Source organism: Vombatus ursinus, unplaced genomic scaffold (genome assembly GCF_900497805.2).
Source record: "Vombatus ursinus unplaced genomic scaffold, bare-nosed wombat genome assembly UNPS02014894.1, whole genome shotgun sequence".
Lineage (NCBI taxonomy): Eukaryota > Metazoa > Chordata > Mammalia > Diprotodontia > Vombatidae > Vombatus > Vombatus ursinus.
Window position 1 is genome coordinate 287858 of NW_020954672.1, and position 21876 is coordinate 309733.

The 21876-nt window shown below is 39.3% G+C and overlaps 1 protein-coding gene across 1 annotated transcript in view; it reads right to left on the reverse strand.

The window, feature by feature from the left end:
- Nucleotides 1-21876, reverse strand: part of LOC114028732 — a 36607-nt gene that overhangs the window by 9999 nt on the left and 4732 nt on the right. The window contains exons 3-10 of the mRNA XM_027843008.1: nucleotides 13210-13350; nucleotides 13038-13109; nucleotides 11581-12953; nucleotides 10818-11048; nucleotides 6911-7129; nucleotides 5853-5880; nucleotides 4118-5505; nucleotides 1459-1519 (exon numbers count right to left, since the gene is read on the reverse strand). Of these exons, the coding sequence (XP_027698809.1) occupies nucleotides 1459-1519; nucleotides 4118-5505; nucleotides 5853-5880; nucleotides 6911-7129; nucleotides 10818-11048; nucleotides 11581-12651 (2998 nt within the window). The 5' untranslated portion in view covers nucleotides 12652-12953; nucleotides 13038-13109; nucleotides 13210-13350. The remainder of the gene's footprint in view (nucleotides 1-1458; nucleotides 1520-4117; nucleotides 5506-5852; nucleotides 5881-6910; nucleotides 7130-10817; nucleotides 11049-11580; nucleotides 12954-13037; nucleotides 13110-13209; nucleotides 13351-21876) is intronic.

Sequence of the window (21876 nt, forward strand, 5' to 3'; positions counted from 1 at the left end):
AAATATCCCAGATTCTTGAAAAGGAAGCAAAACCTGACCCATTCTGACCCCATGCTGCCTATGAAGGGCCTAGAATAATGGGATGCATAAGGAAAGGTCAGAAGAATTGAAATTACTTAGTCTGAAAAAAGGCTGAATAATTGCCTTCAGTTTCTGAAGGATTAGCATGTAGAAAATGGGAATAACTATTTTCTAATTTAACTGCTATCAGGAAAATAATGAATTGTACTAGAACTCTAGCAAAGGGCTAAGGTTTCAGAAACATGTTTGCAAAGGATAGTTAAAAAACTACATTGATTAGATTGATCTCTCTCTCTCTCCCCTTCTCTTCATATATTGAGCTTCTAATAGTACCCATGGACATTCTTAATGCTGTTAATGGCAACCCACTTAGCTTGTGGACCCAAGACAAGATGACTTGTGGAAGTCCCCAACTTTCAAGTACTATTTTAAAAAAATTAAATGAATAAATAGAGAGCAAACTGTGGAAGGATGACAAGGTCAGGATTTTTTTTTTTAAATTTTTAAGATTGACAAGATGGAATTTCCACTTATTCAGAAACTTATTACATGCAGAAATTTTTATACACAGAATTGTTATATGCATGAATTTCCATATACTCATGAAACCCTAGAAATAGCTGAGGAAGTAGGAGCTGAACTATATAACTTCTAAGATCCTTTTACAAATCTAACCTACAGTGATAAAAATATGAAGTTCAATTTAGAGGAAACTACTACTCCCTTTCTTTTCACCAATATCACTGGCTGACTGAGTTTCAATTAGAGTATGGCTAGTTATCAACGGTTTAATTAGAGGCACCAGGTGATACAATAGATAGATTTCAGGAATGGGATTCAGGAAAACCAGAATTCAAATCCAACTTCAAATACTTACTAGATATGTGCTCCTGGACAAATCTTTAACCTCAACTGTAAAATGGGGATAATAATAGCACTTACCTTACAGGGCTGTCGAGAGGATCAAATGAAATAATATTTATAAAAGCACTTGTGTTTGGCCCATAGTAAGCACTATATAAATGCCTATTCTCTTCCTTAACTAGTTGTTATATCTGAATGGCTTGATGCTGATTGATAGCTCAGTCAACTAGTAACAGTGAGCCTCCTCCTCTTTCTTCTTCCCTTTCTCCTCCTACACATTGGTCCCTTCGACAGATTCAACACTAAAAGAAGGCACAGAGCAGTATTCAAAAGATAATGTGTACCATTGCTCTGAAAATGCTGAGCAACCATAGGCACTATAGTATCTTTAGATTACTGTTTATGTCTCCCCTGCCATTTTGTCAATAACTGGGAAGAGGATACTTCTAGCTAGAACACAATTATCTCCAAACAGGATAATGCCCCAAAATTCCCATGCATCTGGAGATGAAAGCAAAATAATTCAGCTATTTACTAGGGATCCCAGAGAACAGGACATCTCCTCCTCCTTACCAAGAGTAAAATGTTCATTTCTGTATCTTCTGAGAATCTTCAGGAGCTCACGGACAGATGTCTAAGAGGAAGAAAGAGGGAGAAACCTACTAAATACATTAGCAAAACATGACATTCCACAGAAGACTTGGAGAAGATCTTTCTTTTGACTACTTTACATGATCCTGAGTTTCAGAAGCTTATAAACTATTCTTCCATTTCTCATTTAGAAAGTTTTTTTCTAATCTAAAAAACAAAAAACTAATTGAACTAAAGGACTTGAAGAGAACACTGATATTTGACCAATGATGCAGTCTGGTTAGATTGGAATCCTTCCCCCAGAGGGAAGATGGGGAACAGGCACACAAAATTATTGATTGAATTACTGGGGAATCCATTAAGAGCAATCCTGAAGTGCTGCTAACCCCTGTGTTCATCTCTATTTGGTGATAATTAGTATATTCAGAGGTAGCTAGGTTCTGCTTGCCCCAGATTGGTTTATTTGTAGAGTCCTGATTCCCTAGACTACCTAGCATTTAAAAAACATTGTTCATCCTAACAATCATGACATTCAGAATCAAACTTTACAAGTTTGGAGAGGGTTGGTGGCCCCAGATTATTTCACTTGCTACTTTGCTTCCTGGAACCAGAACCAAGATTGAAGCCCAGGACACTATCCACTAAATTGGTTTGTAAACTGTCAGTTATCATGGTCAAACATATCTACTAAAATGTAATTGGAGAAATATTAGAATATTTCTCAATAAGATCAAGAGTAAGGCAAAGGTGTCCAGTGTCCCCACTATTATTTGATGTGGAGCTAGAAATGCTAGCTATAGCAATTAGATAAGAAAATAAAATCAAGGGAATAAACAGATAAAGAGGAAGCAAAATTATGGTGGCATAATAATATGATTGCTTATTTAAAAAACCTCAGTGATTGAAATTTCAAACATTATTTGAAACAAAAGCTTTAATAAAGTAGCAAGTTTTAAAATATATTAAAAATAAATCCCATTGTTAGTCAGCTGATTATGAGACTCTGTCCTGGTGCCTTGAAATTCTGGACTTGTCTGGTAGAACCACTAAATGATACCCAAGTATGCAAAGAATTATTATGTAGAAGATACTAGTCAGTGTTTATTAAAAAGAGTACAAATAAATGAACCAAAAATGCCACAAGAGAGATGGTGGTTAGACTTCAGGAAGAATGTTTTTTATACTGACCACATGTCAGATTAATATAGAACACATGGGGTGATCCTAATGGACGTTATGAAATGAATAAGTGATGGATATAGATCTACGCATAGAAATTATACTCAAACATGGGAAAATTCATCCCAAGCACAGATGAGAAAAGTTAGAGTGAAAAAAAGGAAGATTGCAAAAGCCAATGAGAGCTAAAATTGGTCAGTGAGGGTTATTTTCTAATATGTCATCAAGTGGGACAAGAACTCAAAATTCAGGACATTCTGGAATAATGGAGGACTTGGTCATGGAATCTTAGAGTTAAAAGGAACTTTAGGAATCATCTAATCTAACTTGTTTCCCAATACTTCAATATTAAAAGTTATTAAACACCAACATTGTGTAATATTTATTTATATACAGTCACCCCTTGTTTTATTGTGCTTTATTGTGCTTTGCAGATGTTGCATTTTTTACAAATTGAAGGTCTGTGGCAAGCCTGCAAGTCTAGCGATGCCATTTTTCCAACAGCATGTGCTCACATCATATCTCTGGGTCACATTTTGATAATTCTCACAATATTTCAAACTTTTTCATCATTATTACATCTATTATGGTGATCTGTGATCTTTGATGTTACTATTGTATTGGGGTACCACAAACCATGCGCATATAAGCGAACTTAACCAATAAATATTGTGTATGTTCTGACTACTCCATTGACTGGCTGTTCTCTGTCTCTCTCCCTCTCCTTGGGCCTCTCTATTCCTTGAGATACAATAAAATTGAAATTAGGACAATTAATAACCCTACAATGGCCCTTAAGTGTTCGAGTAAAAAAAGGAAGAGTCAATTAATGTGACAAATTTCATGGTTGTCTTATTTTAAGAAATTGCCACAGTCACCACAACCTTCAGTAACCACCACCCTGATCAATCAGCAGCCATCAACATTGAGACAAGACCCTCCACCAGCAAAAAGATTATGACTCACTGAAGGCCCAGATGATGGTCAGCATTTTTTAGCAATAAAATATTTTAAAATTAAGGTATGTACATTTTTTAGACATAACACTATTGTGCACTTAATAAACTAGATTACAGTATAAGCATAACTTTTATATGCACAGGGAAACAAAAAAATTCATGTGACTTGCTCTTTTGCAATATTTTCTTTATTCCAGTGGTTTGGGACCAAACCTGCAATATCTCTGAGATGCCTGTACATGTATACATCCTACTAGATTATAAACTTCTTGAGGGAAAGGACAAAATTTGAACTTCCTCCATCATTCAGTACAGTGTTATATGTACTATGCACTTAATAAATATTTAATGAATGAGTGAACACCGAAAAGAGCATAAGCAAGGCTGGGTTCTTTAAAGTCCTCTGAGGATAGAAGAGGCATTTTTCTAGTCTTAGAATAAGGGGAGAGAGGGGGAAGTTCCCTTTCAGTTCTGTAACTTTATCAAGAATTGATGACTCTTACCAGTTCACTTTCCTCCCTACAGGCTGAGACCTCGGAGAGCAAAGCATTTGTAGTTTCCTCTGGTATTTGCATCTTCACCAAACATTGGAGTTCTTCAGCAAATGTGAGAAGAACTGTACCTCCAATCTCCAAAAGATATTGTTGTATTTCTCTCTGCCTTATGGGGATACTTCTCACAGTCAATGAATCTAGATCAGTTTGAACAACTCCTCTGACCTCTTTTATATGTCTTCTCAGTCCTTTTAATTTCAAGATTAAAGTAGAATGGTTGGTCTGAATCCAAATATTCACCTTTAAGTCTCCCCAGTTCATTATCCGAAGTAGGTTTTCTCTGGCTTCAGCCAGCTCCGGTCGGGGGGAAATAATTTTGTCTTCAGTTATTGAATAACTCATCAAATATTCTCGAATATTGAGCTCTGCCTCAGCTACTTCAACCCTACTGCCCACTATGACCACTGAAGTCAAGATATCTTGCTGAGATTTGACACTATAGAAAGTGACTTTCTTTTCACTACTTAGTGCTGTAAGTAGAGCTTCCCATTCTAGACTATTGGCTGCCCACTGGACCTCTTCCCCTATATCAATCTTCTTTTCATAAACCAGGGTCTTCAGCAATTCTTCTGCTTGTACCAATTCTCCAAAGTCAAGCCCCAAAATCATAACTCCATCAGAAGTGTTCAGTACTGCCAAAATATCTCTAGCAAGGAAAAAATTTTCATTGAAGAGTTCTTCCTGGAGGCTCTGGATAAATTGCACTTGAAATGGAGAAAGTGAGATTGGCCAATCCTTAAAACCACTCAGCAGACTATAAAACTGTCTTTCCACCTCAATCACATCCTGTCGGGGTCCCTGAAAAGTAATCATACCTAAAGGATCTTCCTCCAAGGTTATAGTTACTGGAGAGTGAAGAAGAAGGAGCGACTTGCTTATTGTGTTTTTGACCACCATGTATCTAGGCAGATGGAGAATGGGATGTTTCACACACACTGACTTTTTATCGAAAGCCATTTCCCGAAGACGTTGTACAAACATCTTCATTTCCTCAGCTGGCCCTACAAAGCAAGGGCCTTCATATTCTCGTATGGTTGTAAAAGACTTCACTAGTGATTGTTGCTTCTTCAGAACATTTAGAATATCTGAGTTGGACTCGTAGTGAACAGCATATCTCTTCTTATTTTTCTGAAAAGCATCTTCCACAGCTTTCTCCCAGCTAGAGGGATCTAAGTGTTCACCTTCTGCTATAAATTTAAGCACTCCCAAAGAAACACAAGTTTGGAAAACACAGCCTATCTTCCTTAAATCATCTTCAAATTCTTGGAAAACAGCTGGGGAGTCATTAAGGTACTGGACGAAAGCTCGGTCCTCTTTCTGACAGAGACTGATGGCTTCTAGAAGAAAGGAGGAACAGAGTTGACCAATATAAAAATATAAAATAATTTGAATTCATTGTATCCCTTCTTTCTCGTATCTTACTGACTAGGCTGGAGTAAAGGTAGGAATCGGGAAGTAAAGCATGAAGTATGTCATAACTGCAACAGGTACATAGATTTATGTGTCTTTTAGCCTAATGCCCTTGAGAGTGTGAGGAAGTAGGCTATGAATGACTACAGTGATAAACACGTTATATTAGATGAAAATTTTGAAGAATGGAAATGTTTGTGAATGAGAAGATGCTTGAACTCTCTGGAAAGCTGAGTAATGTCAACTCTATGATATTCCCAGACAGTGTACTTACCAAGAGGGGTCCTGAAATCTTCAGTCACCTGAAAGGGAAAGATGAAAGAATCCTGACATATTTAAAACAAATCAAGATCAAGTAAACAAAAGAAACCATGCCACTTATAAGCATTGAAGCACTGCAACTTTGTACATCTTTTCTAGAAGGGTCTAAGAGTCTCTGGAGTTAGCCGTGTTAATCTCTAAAGAACTGAACAGCCTATATATTCTCATATTAGTCCTTGAAAGCACCTGGGCATCAGACCTGTAATTACAAATCAATAATCTGAACAGGTGACAAAACTGTTCATCTAGTGTCATTAACTTTCACTTTATTATTGTTTCTGTGGGGAAAGACTCCTGCTTAAAACCTCAGCTGTCTCTGGACCACCTCCAACCAGCAATCTACTATAATTTGATAGAAGAAAACCATCTGTCCCCAAAATATCTTGCTTAATTCTACCACTAGAGATCTATTAATTTGGATTAATTAGTTTTTCTATTAAAGTGCAAATCTGCCTAAAAGAAGTAATATGTTAATCTGGCCAGGAGGAGGTAACCTGCAGCCTCGAGGCCACCTGTCACCTTCTAGGTCCTTGGATGCAGCCTTTTGACTGAGTCCAAGTTTTACTGAACAAATCCTTTTATTAAAGGGATTTGTTCTGTGAAGTTTAGATTTAGTCAAAGAGCTGCACTTGAGGACCTAGAGGGCCACATGTGGCCTCGAGGCCGCAGGTTCTCCACCCCTGATCTAGGCAATCAGTTACTGCCACTTCAGTGTGAATTTATTTTACCAAGTTGAATCACTCTAAAAAGCTAAGTGAGAGTAGTTGCCCTTGGGGAAATGAAAGTTTGACAGCTTAGAAGGAGGCATAGCGAAACAATTCAGAGAACAAAAACTAGAATATGGCAATGAAATGTTGGGGTTCCAGGCAGTAAGCAGCTGAGGACACTAGGATCAGAGCAGTGGTGGTATCAGAAGCATGCAAAAGCCAGGAAGGCAAGTGGGAAGATTCACACTTTTGCCTAAGGTACCTCTGTCCATGATGGTTGATGTTGGATTCACTGAAACTTTACCTTCTGAGGAGTGGCTACTCTTAGCGGCTGAATTATCTGCACTAGTTTCATCCACGTGTTGGGTTTTTGTTTTAAGAAGTCATTAATCTCTTCCAACATAATGTTCAAGGAGTTAGAATTCCCAGGAATCTCCAGGTCTAACATGGGAAAGGAGATGGATTCCAGAAAAGAGCCAAGGAAATTGTTCAAGCAGCTCCAGACTACCTGATGAATGATCTGCTGAAATATGTAATAATCATGATAATTAAAATAATTATAAATATAATTAAAATTATAATTATAATACAATGCAAGTATAATTACAAATATGTAGCCTGTCTGTCTCCATAAAAATGTCTGCTGTTTGGTGGGAAGCAACAGAAGCTGGGGCAAAGGTTTGCATGGGAAATAGGATAAAGCTCATAGGGTGCATTTTGGCAATCTCTCCCTTCCTCCTGACTCAGTACATTTATTTATTTTTTTTCTGACTCAATACATTTAAATGAAGTCACAAGGGATTGATAGGCTTTAAAGAGGATCTGAGACAAATAGAATTGGAAGCTGCCAGACCTGTGCATGCATCAGGAAAAGGGCCATAAAGCACTTCTTAGGTTAGTCATGTTTCCCCATTCTTTCAATTAACATATATTTATTATGCACTTATAAAATGTATAGGGTACAATGGTAGATACTGTAGATACAAAGAAGGATAAGACAAAGTCCCTAGCCTGATAGAGATACCAATTTGCTTGTTATCTAGTTGGACAGATGAGATGTGCACATGTGAAAAATTAACAATATAAGGACAAGGGCAGCTAGGTGGCGCAGTGGATAGAGCACTGGCCCTAGAGTCAGGAGGACCTGAAGTCAAATCTGACCTCAGACACATAACGCTTACTAGCTGTGTGACCCTGGGCAAGTCACTTAACCCTAGCCAAAAAACAACAACAACAACAACAACAAAACAAAACAAAACAAAAATCCCCATACAATGAAAGGACAAATATGCCAATAGACATCAAGTACTTGGGAAGTTGTTTCCCCAAAGTGGATTGGACCAAAGCAAACAGAAGGGAAGAAAGATTGATAATGGGCAGGGAGCCACAGGTAGGACTGGTCCATTTTCATTACTGACACCACTTCATTAGTTGATGATTAGAAAAAACATTATTCAAAACAGTAAAAGAAATTCCCATATAGGCGGTGCTTTGCAGTTTACAAAATACTCCCCACACAATAATTTGTGAGGTAGATAGGAGAGTTCAGGGTTTATTATCTCCATTTTAAAAATCGGGAAACTGAGATTTAGAGTAGTTTGCAACTTGCCCATATCTGCACAGCTGGCAAATAGGTTGGTACCAGGCCTTTTGACTCCTAAATCCAAAAAACCCAGCATTACACTAGTTTTGCAGAATAGGGTCAGTATGTTTGAACATGTTTGAATCAACTGGGATGGGAAATATACCTGACAGGCAGTATGGGCTAGTGGATAGATAGCAGCCTCAGAAAGCTCAGTCAAGAAGACTGGAGTTCAAGACCTACTCTCAAGACCCAATGACACATACTGAAGCTAGACATATCACCAAGATTCTCTAGTTTTCTTACACATTACCCTTCTCCAAACACTCAATGATCTAGATAAATTGGCCTCTTCAGGGTTCCACAAACTAAAAGCATAGATAGAATCCTATCTCTACTTTTTTTCTTGGCTATCCCAAACTGTGTGATTGAGAAAAAGACTATAAGATTTAACAGTTTAGAGAGTGTTGGTAGCTTTGGGGTTTTGTTTTGTTTTTTGGATTGTTGGTAACTTTGCAGAGAGCAGTTTTAGTTGAATGAAGTCAGAAGTTAGGCTGCAAGGGGTTGAGGAGTGGGAAGAAATAAAATGGAGGCAATGATTGTTGACTGCTTTTTCTAGGAGTTTGGTGAAGAAAGGGAAGAAAGGACTATAGCTTCAAGCGTTGGTAGGATTGAAGTGAAAAAAATATGAAAGGATGTTTGAAGACAATAGGGAAGGAACAAGTAGATATAGGGAAGAGCTTTTTTGATTAGCCAGTTCATCATTTTATACAATTTCAGAGATACTGGAAATAACCCTGAATTAAGGCAAAATTTAAAACAGTCTATTCCAATAAGATCCCACTCACCTGACTCCTCTCTAGAAGGTAGGTAAGCTTAAGGATACTCTCCAAGATGCAAGACAAGAAAGAGAAATCATACCCCAAAGGTCCTCACCTTTACCTCAGACAACTAAGGGTCTTAAAGTGAGAACATGATATTGGCCTGATAAAGATTAACTTATAAGCAGCACATGACATCAAGAAGTGGCCCCTAGACCACTAGTCCTACTTCCAGCCCAATCTCCTCAGCCATTATCCATTTTTCACCCATAGGAAAGCAACTCTACTGGACAAAGGATGAGTCATCCCCACCAAATGTCAATCAATCACCAACTATCGGACAGGTAAGCCAGCCTAGCTAAAGCAATAAAACACCCTGAGGAAAAGAAGGGAGTTGGCATGTGCCAGGCAAATCAAACCACTACTGCCACTTCAATCTCCACCTTTCCCCAGACCCCAAAGAAGATAAGCCCTGACCTAAACCCAAGAGCCTTGGAAATAGCAGCCAGTACCCCTAGAACACTGGCCCTGTTTCCAGCTCAGCTCCACAGTCATCATGAAAAGTAGTAATCACTGTTGAGATGGTTCATCTTTCTCACAATTACCACCAGCACCAACTGCTGACCAATTTCCCCTGATAGGCAGATAAACCTAAGAGGCCCAGTAAAGGCAGTACATATCATACCATGGTTTTGCTTCTAACCCAGCCCCTATAGCCATCATGGTAACAACCCTATGGAGATGCACCCTGGCAACTGCTTTTATGGTTACTACAGCCTGGCCTTAGCACCTGCAAGTACTAAAGATTTCGAGAAGAAAGTTCCCACCTCCAAAGCCTTTGGCATTATAAAATAACTAAACATCAGAAACTGATATTTTATCAGTGGAAGCTACATTAAAAAAATGCATTACCATCAGCTTTGTTCCTGTACCCTAAGGACTATGGGACTTTTCTATCTGACTTGCAACTGAAACCTCCTAAATGTGCAGTCTCCCAAATCATTAGAATGTGAGTTCCTTGAGAGCAAGGACTGTCTCACTATTTCTATTCGTAAGGCTAGCATTTAGTACAATCCTTTTGTAAGTGAGGTGAATTTTAGTGTGTGTAAGGTGGATTTTGTCATTCTTTTTAGATAATAGTTCCAGGATCCTAGATAATATTTCCCATGAATTATGGTTGAAAACATCTCCATCACGCTTGTGCAGTGAGATATAGAGATGACATAATGTGCGCCTGTGCTGTGCTAGGTCATGACGATATTGCTAAAGTTAAACTGGGAGCATAATGTTGGCAAGATGCCTTCTTTGTCTGCTGTCTTATAAAGCAAGTGGACGCTGGTCAGTGAGGGGGAAGCCCATTTTGGGATTTGGGTAATGCATAGAGGAACACATGTACCTGCCTGATTGGCCCCCATCAAGGCTTAGAGGGAATCTGTGTCTTCCTCAACCGGCTCCCATTGAGGTTTAGGGGATGAGAAGTTATACTCTTATTCTCTCCTGCCCCTGTGAGAAGCATGATTAGGGAATGCTGTAGGATTTGGTGCTCCCATTATCAGCAACCCTCTTTTAAGAAGACTAGACTAGAATAAAATAAGCTTATTTAACCCCTCTGAAGCTGTCTTCCTGTCTGACTGGATCAAAAGTGAATCTGTACCAGAACACCTGTTAGTGTTAGGAGCCCTCCTGCATTCTCCTGTCCAACAAATGGTGTTATCTGTGTGTTTACCTGTGAAACAACTTTACACATAATAAATGCTTAATAAAATCCCTTTTAATTCATCCATATTCCAACAAACATTAGGCCAAACCTTGCTGACTTCTAGGCGCCGTTGAACTAATCTTGCATCCAGGCAGATGATATATAGGATCTGGCAATGCAGACCAGGCAAGCTGGAAGCAGGAACGGTGATAATGTTTCCATGGAGGAGATCCTGGGCATCAAGAATGGTCTCTAGTGCTGCCTGGACCTGGGTAGATGTCTCCTGGACCCAACTCCTATTGTGGGGTTCCAGAATCCAAGGGAAAACCACCACATCTGTCTGTGAACAAAAGAAAAGCCCAGGAAGAAAGAAGAATGGAAATAACTAATAAAAATTAAGATAAATATCCTCTTTAAAAAAAAGTTTCTATCAAGTAATAGAACTTTAAACCATTTTCCCTCAGTCTTGAGGTTTCCAGAGCCCTCCATTTCTCTTTCCCTTAGCCCAAACAGGGATCCTTCATGTTCTAAAAAATCCCGGCAGAAAGAAAGTCTATAGTACTCCTTGGTCACCTTTTCCATGTCTCAAAATCTTCACTGACTAGATGTTCTTTCTTGTGTGTCTAACCTATTTTATATTGTTCTATTCTCAAAGGAGATAAAAAATAGCTTGTTATATCCTCTGAATTCCTTAGAATATTTAAGAACTATTACTGTTCTTCTTTAGGTTTCTCTTTACCCATAACTCTTTTAGCTTTCCCTAGATCCCCATTGCCCAATTGATCATTCCCATTGATCATTCCTGGACCCTTTTCAAGGCTGCATTTGGACTATTGATCTAAGGTGAACCAGACTCAATAGTGACCACTTACTTTCTGGCTAATGAGGCTTCCAACCACCACCTGGGTTATTACAGCTTCCCAGGAGCTCATGATGTAGGGAAGGAGGACATGGTGATCCTTTCCACGGGGCCACCACCTGCAACATTCCACCTCACACTCAGCTACAAAGTCATTATCATTTACTGCAATTGTCAGACTCTTCAGGCTGCTCCTTGTGGGCTGAACGCTCTTAAACTCCTTGACTCCCAGAATGATCCCCTTTGCTAGGGCTGCTGGACCTGTGGGGTGGATCACCAACGAAGCACTTTTCTCTTGGGATGCAGCTTGCAGTGCCAAAGTGACTGCACTGGCTGTCAGCTCCTGGCTTCCATCTATAGAAGCTGGCTTCCTCCTTGAGCTAGGTCCAGCCCAGGAAGATAACAGCACCACTTGTAGGAGCACCTGGGGTATACCTCGCTTATTCAGGATATGCTGCCTCAGCACCCTTACCTTGGGCACTGCTTTGACTTCATTATGTCTGTCCAGTGGCCTACTGCTAATGCTCATGGTAACAGAGGCTCGGAAAGTGGAAGCTTCTCCTTCCCAGAGATAGAGATTAAGGTCATCTCCTACCTGGAAGAAACCACTCATCCTTCTTTGCTTTTGAATAAGACCAGGCCATGGATTCATTCTCACAGTGGAATTGAGAAGGATCAACAGTTTACTGATGGCAATCTTGGCATTAGAAGTCACTTTCTGGGAACCAAAGAAGGAAATGATTGCTGAGTCCTGGACTATTTGCCAGTCAACTTTCACCTTCCAAAGAGACAAATCCAGTGTTCCCTGTAGGACCTTCCATAAATGAAACTCCTCAAGGGTCACATATAGAGTCTCATTTGTGCTTGGATATCTCTGAAGGTGATCCGGAGTCATCCAATCTTTACTGTCCCTGCTATATGCTGAGGAGCCTTGTGGATGTCTCCCTGAGACTCTCATAAGAGGACCATGAGAGAGTTTGACTGTTTCCAAGCTGAATCTGGGATCCTTTAGTTGTTTATCATCTGAGACTCTTTCATAGCAGCTTCTTAGATGATATCCATTGCAGGTCACAGGTCCAGACATGTTTGATCCAACCTTTTTACTTCTAGTCCAAAATTCAAAAGCCACCTATCAGATTCCCCAACCTCGCTGAAAAAGTTCAGAAAAGAACTTTGTGTAAGACAAATAATCACAGCCTGATATTGATAATAGCTGTGTAATTAGCAACCCCTGTGAGAGAGAATCCTCAGGTGAATTTACCAGCTTGCATTCTGAAAGGAGCTGTGCTGGACCAGGTTAAAATTTGATTTCTGGCTTTCCTTGCTTCTCTCTCTCTTCCTGAGCATCTCTGTTGTCCCCCGTCAATTAAGGTTGTGGGAGTGGGACTGGAGGAATAAGAGGGAAGAAAAATTAGTTTAAAAAAAGAGAAAAGCCACAGAAGTAGAGCATATCCAGTCACATAATCTCACCATTCTTCAGATGGCTCTGTGGTTTGGGGGTTCATTCAGTGATTTTGAGCTCACTGGGAGGAATTCATTACACTGGAAACAGAGATTTAGAAAAAACAAAACACCAAATCTGTCACACACATTCCATAGCACTTTTATTAAAAAAAATTAAATATTAAAAAAAATCACATACCCAGCAAAAGTGATACTGCCTCCATCATTCTTTCTTACGAAAAGTCACTTTTCCCCAGCATAGATATTCCTGTGACCCTCCTACTGACTGTCCAGGATGTTCTTCCAAATGACTCTTCTCTCCTTTAATTTAGAGACCTTCCTACAATCAGCAATCAACATGCCAAGCTCTTAAAAGACTAGAAAACTTTATTTCAGTTTCATTTCCTTGAAAACTTACTCAATGGCTTTAACCCAGGAGGTGGGGTTTAAAAAGCAAATATATATAAAAAATATACGGATGAGCTTATCAAACTTCAACATTTTCAAGATGAAATGAGAATAAGGATAAGTGAGGAGAAAACAGCTGAGAAAATTTGGGAGCTTTAAAATTAAGATCAAGTTCCTTCCCAAAATTTCTATTCCAGCAGTGTTTTAACTTTCTCAAAACTGAAACTGAATCACTCCCTAGCCCTCACATTCTTCCCAGGCGGCTCAGTAAGCAACAATCTAGTGGCAGCTGCTTTACCCAGAGAGCAAGGGAAAACTAAGGAAAAATCTAGAAAGTAATAAAAACAAGGATAGAGCTTATGGGGAAATGTTAAAGGACTTGGGGGCTTATTCAACCTGCAAGAGAGGAAACTGAGGAAAAACTGAATAATGATTTTCAAAGTATCAACAGGTTCTACTACCATAGAAAATAGTAACTAGCTTTTGTCTTTTCACTGTCTAACAAATGAGACGATGGGTTTTGATGCAGCTAGATTGAAGTAGAATGTCAGACTTACTTGGCAATCCTTCCTCCACAAACCCCCCAACTCCCAGTCCAGAGGTGTCCTGAAAAGCATGTGTAGTAGTGTAGTATAATGGTATAATAAAGGAGGCAGTGTATGGTATAATAGAAAGACCACAGGTTTGGGAATCAGAAGACCTGGGTTCAAATCTTTGCCTTTGATAACTACATCATCTGTGTGAATTGGACAAGAGATTTAAGTAATCTCTTTGAGTCTTGGTTTTTTATCTATACAATGAGGGAGTTGGACGAGGGCTTCTGAGAGCCCTTCCGGATCTAAATCTATGGTCATAGATTTAAGTCATAAATCTATGGTCACAGATCTAAGGGCAGATCAGTTGGTCAATCACATTTATTAAGGACTTGCTATAAGCCAAGCACTGCGCTTAGGAAAAAAAGGCAAAAGACAGTCCCTGCTCTCAGGAAGATTACAATCTCACAAGGAGACATCATGCAAACAACTATATCCAAAAGAGCTATCAAAAAGATAAATTGGAAATAATCCACAGAGGGAAGGTACTGGTAATTAGGAGGACTAAGAAAGTCTTCCTGGAAAACATAAGATTTTAGCTGGGACTTGAAAGAAACCAGGGAAGCCAAAAGGAATAAATGAGGAGGGAGAGAATTCTAAGCTCTCCAGGGACAATCAGTCCAAGTCAAGAGATGGTGTATCTTGTTTGGAGGAGGATGGGGAGGAAGGTGAAAGAAGACTGAAAAAGGAGGGGAGTAGGTTATGAAGGGCTTTGGATGCCAAATAGAGGATTTTATATTTGATCCTGGAGGAGGTGGTGAGCCACTGGAGTTTACTGAGTAGGGGAGTGATTGTAGTTAGACTTACACTTTTAAGAAAAAAGGAAAAAAAAATTTAAAAGAAGAAATGGAGGGAAAGGAATGGAAGGAAAGTAAACAAACATTTATTAAGTATTAACTTTGTGCCAGGCATTGCGCCAAGTGCTTTACAAATATTATCTTCTTTAATAATGAGAGGACTGGGAAGAGAACGAAAGGTGGTAGCAGGGACATGTAGTAAAGGTAAATAATAAAGGGCAATAGAACGTGGAGTAAGCAGAGTCTCAGTAAAAAGGAAAAATAAATACCTTAAGAAGGGAAAAACTGAGAAAGGAAACAAAGTATCACAAATGTGGGCTGGGAGCTTTGATAGGAATCAAGAGAGTTCAAACAAGGGATCTCAATGTAGACTAGTGACCAATCCAACCATTCTTTCACCTGTCTTCCTGTCCGTAGATGACGGGGAGAAAAGTTGCAGAGTATAGTGGGAAGTGGGCTTGATTTAGAGTCCAGGGATCTGTATTCAAATTCCACCTCATCTGCTTGCACCCTGTATGATATTGGGCAAGTTTTTGGATGTCCTTTTTGCTTAATGCCTCTGGGTCTCAATTTCCTCAACTAAAAGAAGTTGAAACTAAAAGAAACTCTGAAGTCACCTTCTAACTTTACATCTATGATCTTGTGAATAATTTCCAAAGAACATTACCAACCCTGGGAAGTCATATGTTGCTTCAGGCTAGAGGTAAAATACGACCCAATAACCATGTTGAGGGCATTCCTGAGTCCACTGGGTGCCAGATCCTCTCTCTTCCTTTTCACTTGCCTTTCTTCCTGGAGTGCTTTTCTTTGCTGTGCCTAGACTAAGAGGCACCCTCTGAACATCTCTACTATCAGAGAAACAATGCTTGTGCTGGCTCCAACACTTCTTCTTAATTTGGAGATCATAGTAATTACTTTTAAAAATTGTAAAGATTTTTTAAATTATCCATACTTTTTAAAAAGTTATCCGTACTTCATTGTCTCCAATGTCTCATCATCCACTTACTTTTCAGCTACTTATAACCTGGCTTCCAACCCCATTGTTCTCCTGAAACTTCTCTCTCTAAAATCACTAATGACCTCCACTACTAAGTCCAGTGTCCTTTTCTCATTTTCCTTCCCGCTAGTTCTATCTTCTGATTTTACACTGTAAATCATCTCATCCTTAGAGATATTCTTTACTTCCTTGGCCTCCTTACCATTATTTTCAGTAGTTAGGTAGCACAGTGGATAGAGCACTAGATTTGGAATCAGGAAAATCTGAGTTCAAATCCTGCCTTAAATATTTAACTAGCTGTGTGACTCTGGGCAAGTCAATTAACTTTAGTCAATTAACAGCTGTAAAAGGGTGCTAATAATAAAACCTACCTCTCATGGTTGTTAGGAGGATAAATTAAGATATTTGTAAAGCACCATATAAATGCTAGCTATTACTATTGTCCTTCCATCTGTTAAATCCCTCCACATTCTCTTTTGCTAGATTATCATCCATCTCCTACCCTCTAAGGATGGGTTTTTCCTAAGGCTCTATACTGCACCTTTTTTTCTCTACAACCTCTCCTTTGGTGATCTCATCTGTTTCCTTAGTTCATTTGTCATCTTTATACACATAAAAAACTGAAGTAAGACCACATCATACAGGCTACAAGTAAATACAGTTTATCTTTATTCTTCATGACCTACAGATGACTCCCACATCAAATGAGGGCCCTTTATTTTACAGATAAGGAAACTGAGGCCCAGGAGGTTAAATAACTTATACAAAGCCCTATTAGAAGTAAATGACAGAGATAGGATTTGAACCCACATCCTTTGACTGTATACTTTGACCATGTCACTCCTCTGCTCAAAAATCTTCAGTGGCTCCCTTTTACCTCTGGGATAAAAAAAATTATTCTTTCTAGAATTTAAAGCTCTAAACAGTTTGGCTCCATCCTGTTTTTCCTAACGTATCCATTATTGGTCCTCTTAATGTACTCTATATTTCAGTCAAACTGGCCTACTTAAACTGTTCCCTGGACTTAGCATTCTATATCCCTTCTTGCCTTTGCATAAACTTTTCTCCCTCCTTCCTCACCCACCATTCCTGAAATGCCCTCGACCTTCATGTCTTCAGCTTAGAATCCTTTTCCTTCAAGGCTCAGCTCAGGTACCATCTCTTATGGGAAGCCTTGCCTGTCTCCACCCCCCACCCCCACCATTGTCAGTGCTGTCTCCCTCAGGTGATAGCAAATTACTGTGAATGGACAAAGAGGAGTGACGGGATGGTTACACGGGGAAGACAGGAAATATATATACATAACATACATATAATAAATATTATGTTATATGATAATATCTATCTATATATATAAAATAAAGGTGGGGTGGAGTAAAGAAGAGATGGCAATCATTGGGAGAGGACTGGAAGAGGTAGAACTAGGGATAAAAGAGAAGAAAGGTAATAACTGAGGGATAGGTGGGGAGGGAAGGGAAGAAGGGGAAGGGAGCTGATTTCTCTCCATTAACCTGAATACACTAAGAATGGGTAGAATAAATCACAAGATCTTGACAATTATATCCCCTGCTAATTCATGCTATTAAAGCTCACAAAGCCCTCACTGTTACTCTGCAATCCTTCCTAGTATTATGATAACTAGAATATAAATAGTGTAGGGAAATTTTTTCTTATATATTTTCCAGAAAACCTTATTTCTCAATGTTATTTGAACCTACCTTGATGTGGCAAGAAATTGGTTGACCTTAGAGATGCTTCCAAGAAAGTGGGATGGCTGCAAGGAATGCTTGAATCTCCCCCAGGTATTAGGGTCCACCCAGTGCTTGTTTTGGAGGTTCCCCAAATTTCAACATTTATGCTTACATTTCAAGCAATTGCTACCTGCAGTCTTCATGCTGATACTCTTCTCTGAACCCATATACAATATAAACCTCAAAGAGACTGAGGAGGGAGTTCTTCTGGCTTTCTTCCCTACCAAATGATCTAATTTCTTTCTAAAACTATTTCAGATTTTGGGGTTTGTTCTCATGATTAACACTAGCATTTATATAGCCCTTTAAGAGTTGTGATGCACTTTACAAATGTTATCTCACAGAAACACTGTTTGGTGAGTGTTACTATTATCATCATTTTACAGATGAGGAAACTAAGGCAAGACAGGTTAAGTGGCTTGCCCAGGTAATAAGTGACTGAGGTAGAATTAAGACTTGAGTCTTCTTGACTCCAGGACCAGTGCTTTGTACACTTCTCACCACAGCTTTCTCAAACTTTATTTCTACTTTCCTTCAAGCCACCAACCCTATACCCCACCCTTTTCACTCTCAACATAAGACCTTGTTTTCTCCTGTGCTAAAGTCAAGGCTCTTTGATTTGCGCTTTCTCAGCTTTCCTCCTTCACTCTTAGAAGTCTAGTTTCAGCCATCTTTTCTTCTTTCTTGTCTCAGAGGAAAGTCTAGTCACATCTACTAGTCAGTCTCAGAGGAAAGCTGTCACATCTCCTTTCTAAGGCTATCCTCTATCACTTATGACCTTGTTTTGTTTCTTTCTCTTCTGGGAACCTAGAACCCTCAATCACTTAACTCACACTTTTAACCTTCCCCTTCCTCTTCTTTTAAGCTTTCCCTCACCTCCATGGTTCCTTCCCTTTGCCCTTCATTCCACTCTATCCCACTGCCAATACTTTCCATTATTCCCAGCCTTTCCCTCTTTTTTCAACCCCAAACATTCCCAAAATATTTATCTGATATCACCTTTGCCATCTGATAATTGCCTCCTCTTTATATTTATCTGTGTACAAGTTATGCTCATCTCCAAGCACCTACCCTCATCTCCATAGAAGCTCCTTGAGGTCAGAAACTGTTTTGTTTTGTTGGGTTTTTTTTTTGTTTTTTTAATTTGTATTTCTAAAGCCTAGGATCTTTAGTAGCCACTCAATGTGATTATTGAATTGATCCAACTCAGCTACTCCGTTGAACTACAATCCCATCTCTCTTTCCTCTCTCAGAAAAAAGATCAAGGAAGACTATACAGACAGTTCTTGCTTTATGCAAGTGGACCATTCCATAGGCCTCTACCTAAAGCAGTTTCACATAATGAAAATGAGGCAAATTTAGGGTTAGGGTTAGAGTCAGAGGATTAGGGTTAAAATTGATTAGGAGTCAGAGGCAGAGTTGGAGTCAGGGTTAGAGTTAGAATTGGGGAGTCTGATGTGGATTTAGGGTTTAGAGTTTGCTCCTACTCACCCACTTAGCCTATATAACAAAGGCATACACAAAAAAATACCTTTATTCAAATGATGAAATACACTAAAATGCAGACATATTAAATACTGTTCCATGATAATAAACAGAATTATGAAATGAAAGGTAAAGTTAATGATAACGTATGCACAGTACTATACAGTAAAGCTAACATAAACGTGCAGTATGTTGCCCCCTCCTCACCCACTGCACACACCCTTTATTATTGGTAGTTGGCTGAAATTTCTTTCAGAATTCTTTAAGTAAAATTGAATTTGCATAATGCCAATTTATGTAAAGCAAGAACTGCCTGTAGTTACTTCCTTCCCTTCCTTACCGGTATTTAGCTTTTAACCCTCCCATTCAAATTGAAACTGTTTTCCAATGATTCCAAGTCACCAATGATCTTCCTAACCTCTCTCCAATTAGCCCCCAAACCTCATTGATTCTACTTCCAAAATACTTCTATTACAATAGCTTTCATACTTCTTGTCTTCATTTTCTCCCTTTTCCAAACAATCCTAGATCCTCCTATCAAATAAATCTTCCTAAGGCACAACTGATCACCTCACTTCCCACACAAAAACATTCAATGGCTATCTACTGCCTATAAAATATAGACCGAATTCCTTAATCTAGCATTTAAAGCCCTCCATTTTTGCGAGCCTCATCTTAATGCTCCTCTTTTCTCATCCTATAGCTCTAACCAAACCAGGCTCTTCAACATTTCCTCAACACGCCCTAGATTTTCTCTATTTGAAGTGTTTGCTCAACTTGTCTCATGTGCCTTAAATGCCTGTATCTTTGGGGTTTTAAGGAAGAGAGCCACAGCTATACTCACAAAGGAATTACCTAGTTAGATACTGATGTTAAAACAAACTATACAGTGAGAACATGTACTAGTCATTAACAAAGCCACCCAGGTTCCCTTTGCCCCAATCTGGAACACACTGCAGCATTCCATTCCAGAGCTGGTCAGCACTGCCACATTAGCAGACTGGCTTGAATGGCTTCTTAGGCCTTAAACTGTCTTGTCGAGACTGCTAGGTGGTATAACAGATAGAGCACTAGGCCTGAAATTAGGAAATCCTGAGTTCAAATTTGGTCACAGATATTTATTAGCTGTGTGACCCTGGGCAAGTCACTTAAACTCAATTTCCTCATCTGTAAAATGAGGTTAATAAGAGCACCTACCTATGGTTGTTGTGAGGATATAAAGAAATAATATCTGTAAAAGTGTTTCCCAAACCCTGAAGGGCTATGTAAATGCTAGCTATCATTATTGTTAATGTTGTTTTATATTCAGACCAGAGGGAGCCCTTTACAAATGTAGTAGACTTAAGCACTCTGTATCAACCAGTCTTGAGTAAGTTAGGTAAGAATAAGGGCTAGCTCTCAGTAACGGCCTGGTAATCTTTTTTCAGGGCAGCTAGGAAGCACGGGGCACAGTTCGTGACCTGGAAACAGAAAGACTCATCTTCCCGAATTCAAATCTGTCCTCAGACACTTACTAGCTAGGTGATCCTAGGCAAGTCACTTAACCCTGTTTGCCTCAGTTTCTTCATGTGTAAAATGAGCTGGAGAAGGAAATGGCAACCCATTCCAGTATCTTTGCCAAGAAAACCCCAAAATGGGGTCACAAAGAGTTGGACATGACTAAAGACCCACGAAATTCTTTTTTGAGGAGGCAGCTAGGTGGCTTAGCAGATAGAGTGCTGGGTCTAGAGTCAGGAAGACCTGAGTTCCAACATGGAACTTACTAACTGTGTGACCCAGGCAAATCACTTAATTTGTTTGCGTTAATCCACTGGAGAAGGAAATGGCAAACCATTCCTTCATCTTTGCCAAGAAAACCAAATGGACAGTATTAGCAGGCTATAGTTGGGCATGACTAATCAATTGAACAACAACAAAAATTCCTTTAGTACTTAGTGATTACATTTATCATTGATTCAATAGCCACTGTGACTGTTTCTATGTCTTTTCCTCATTCTGGGTGAAGTGTCCTCATCTGACTGGACTGCTTCTGCTTGACATACCTAAGTACTGGTTGAAGTCCTACACATTCTTCAATGCTTATATCACTCCACTTCCCCCATGAAGACTTCCCTGATTCCCACCTATGTTACAGCACTCCCTCTCCCTAAATAGAAAATGATTCTCTTCCTTCTTTGAGCTCCTAAGTCACTCTATCTATACAACTCTTGTTGCCACCCAAGACATGATTGGGTTGCCCTGGATTGCTGCACTTCCACAAAGATGACAGGACCACTAAGGCCACTGTGGCCAGAGACCTGCGTGGCAGAGGTGATCTTGATCTATCCCAAGTTCCTAGGCTAGGAGCTACTGTGACTCACCTAGGGCTGGTGAACTTCAGGGGAAGAATGTTTTCCTTACTACTTTTCCTATAATTTCCCCTTGTTTTATCCATGATCCCCTGGATACATTGAGAATATGTCACTTGGAAATTCTCCATTTCATCTGAAAAACTGGAAAAGCAAACAGGAAGGTCATGAGCAGGACCGAATGATTTAGAGAATAATAATAGCTTTATTATTAGCTAACATTTATATAGCAGGCACTTACTGGCTGGTGACCCAGGCAAGTCTCTTAACCAGTTGGTCTTAAACTACTGAAGAAGGAAGTGGCAAACCACTCCAGTATCTTTGCCAAGAAAACCACATGGACATTTTTGGCATGCTACATAGTCAGGCTATTTATATAGCATGATTCTATGACAGGCATTGTGCTAAGCTCTTTTACTGTTATTATCTTATTTGGTCCTCATAACAGCCCCAGGAAGTAGGTGCTATTATTATCCCTATTTTACAG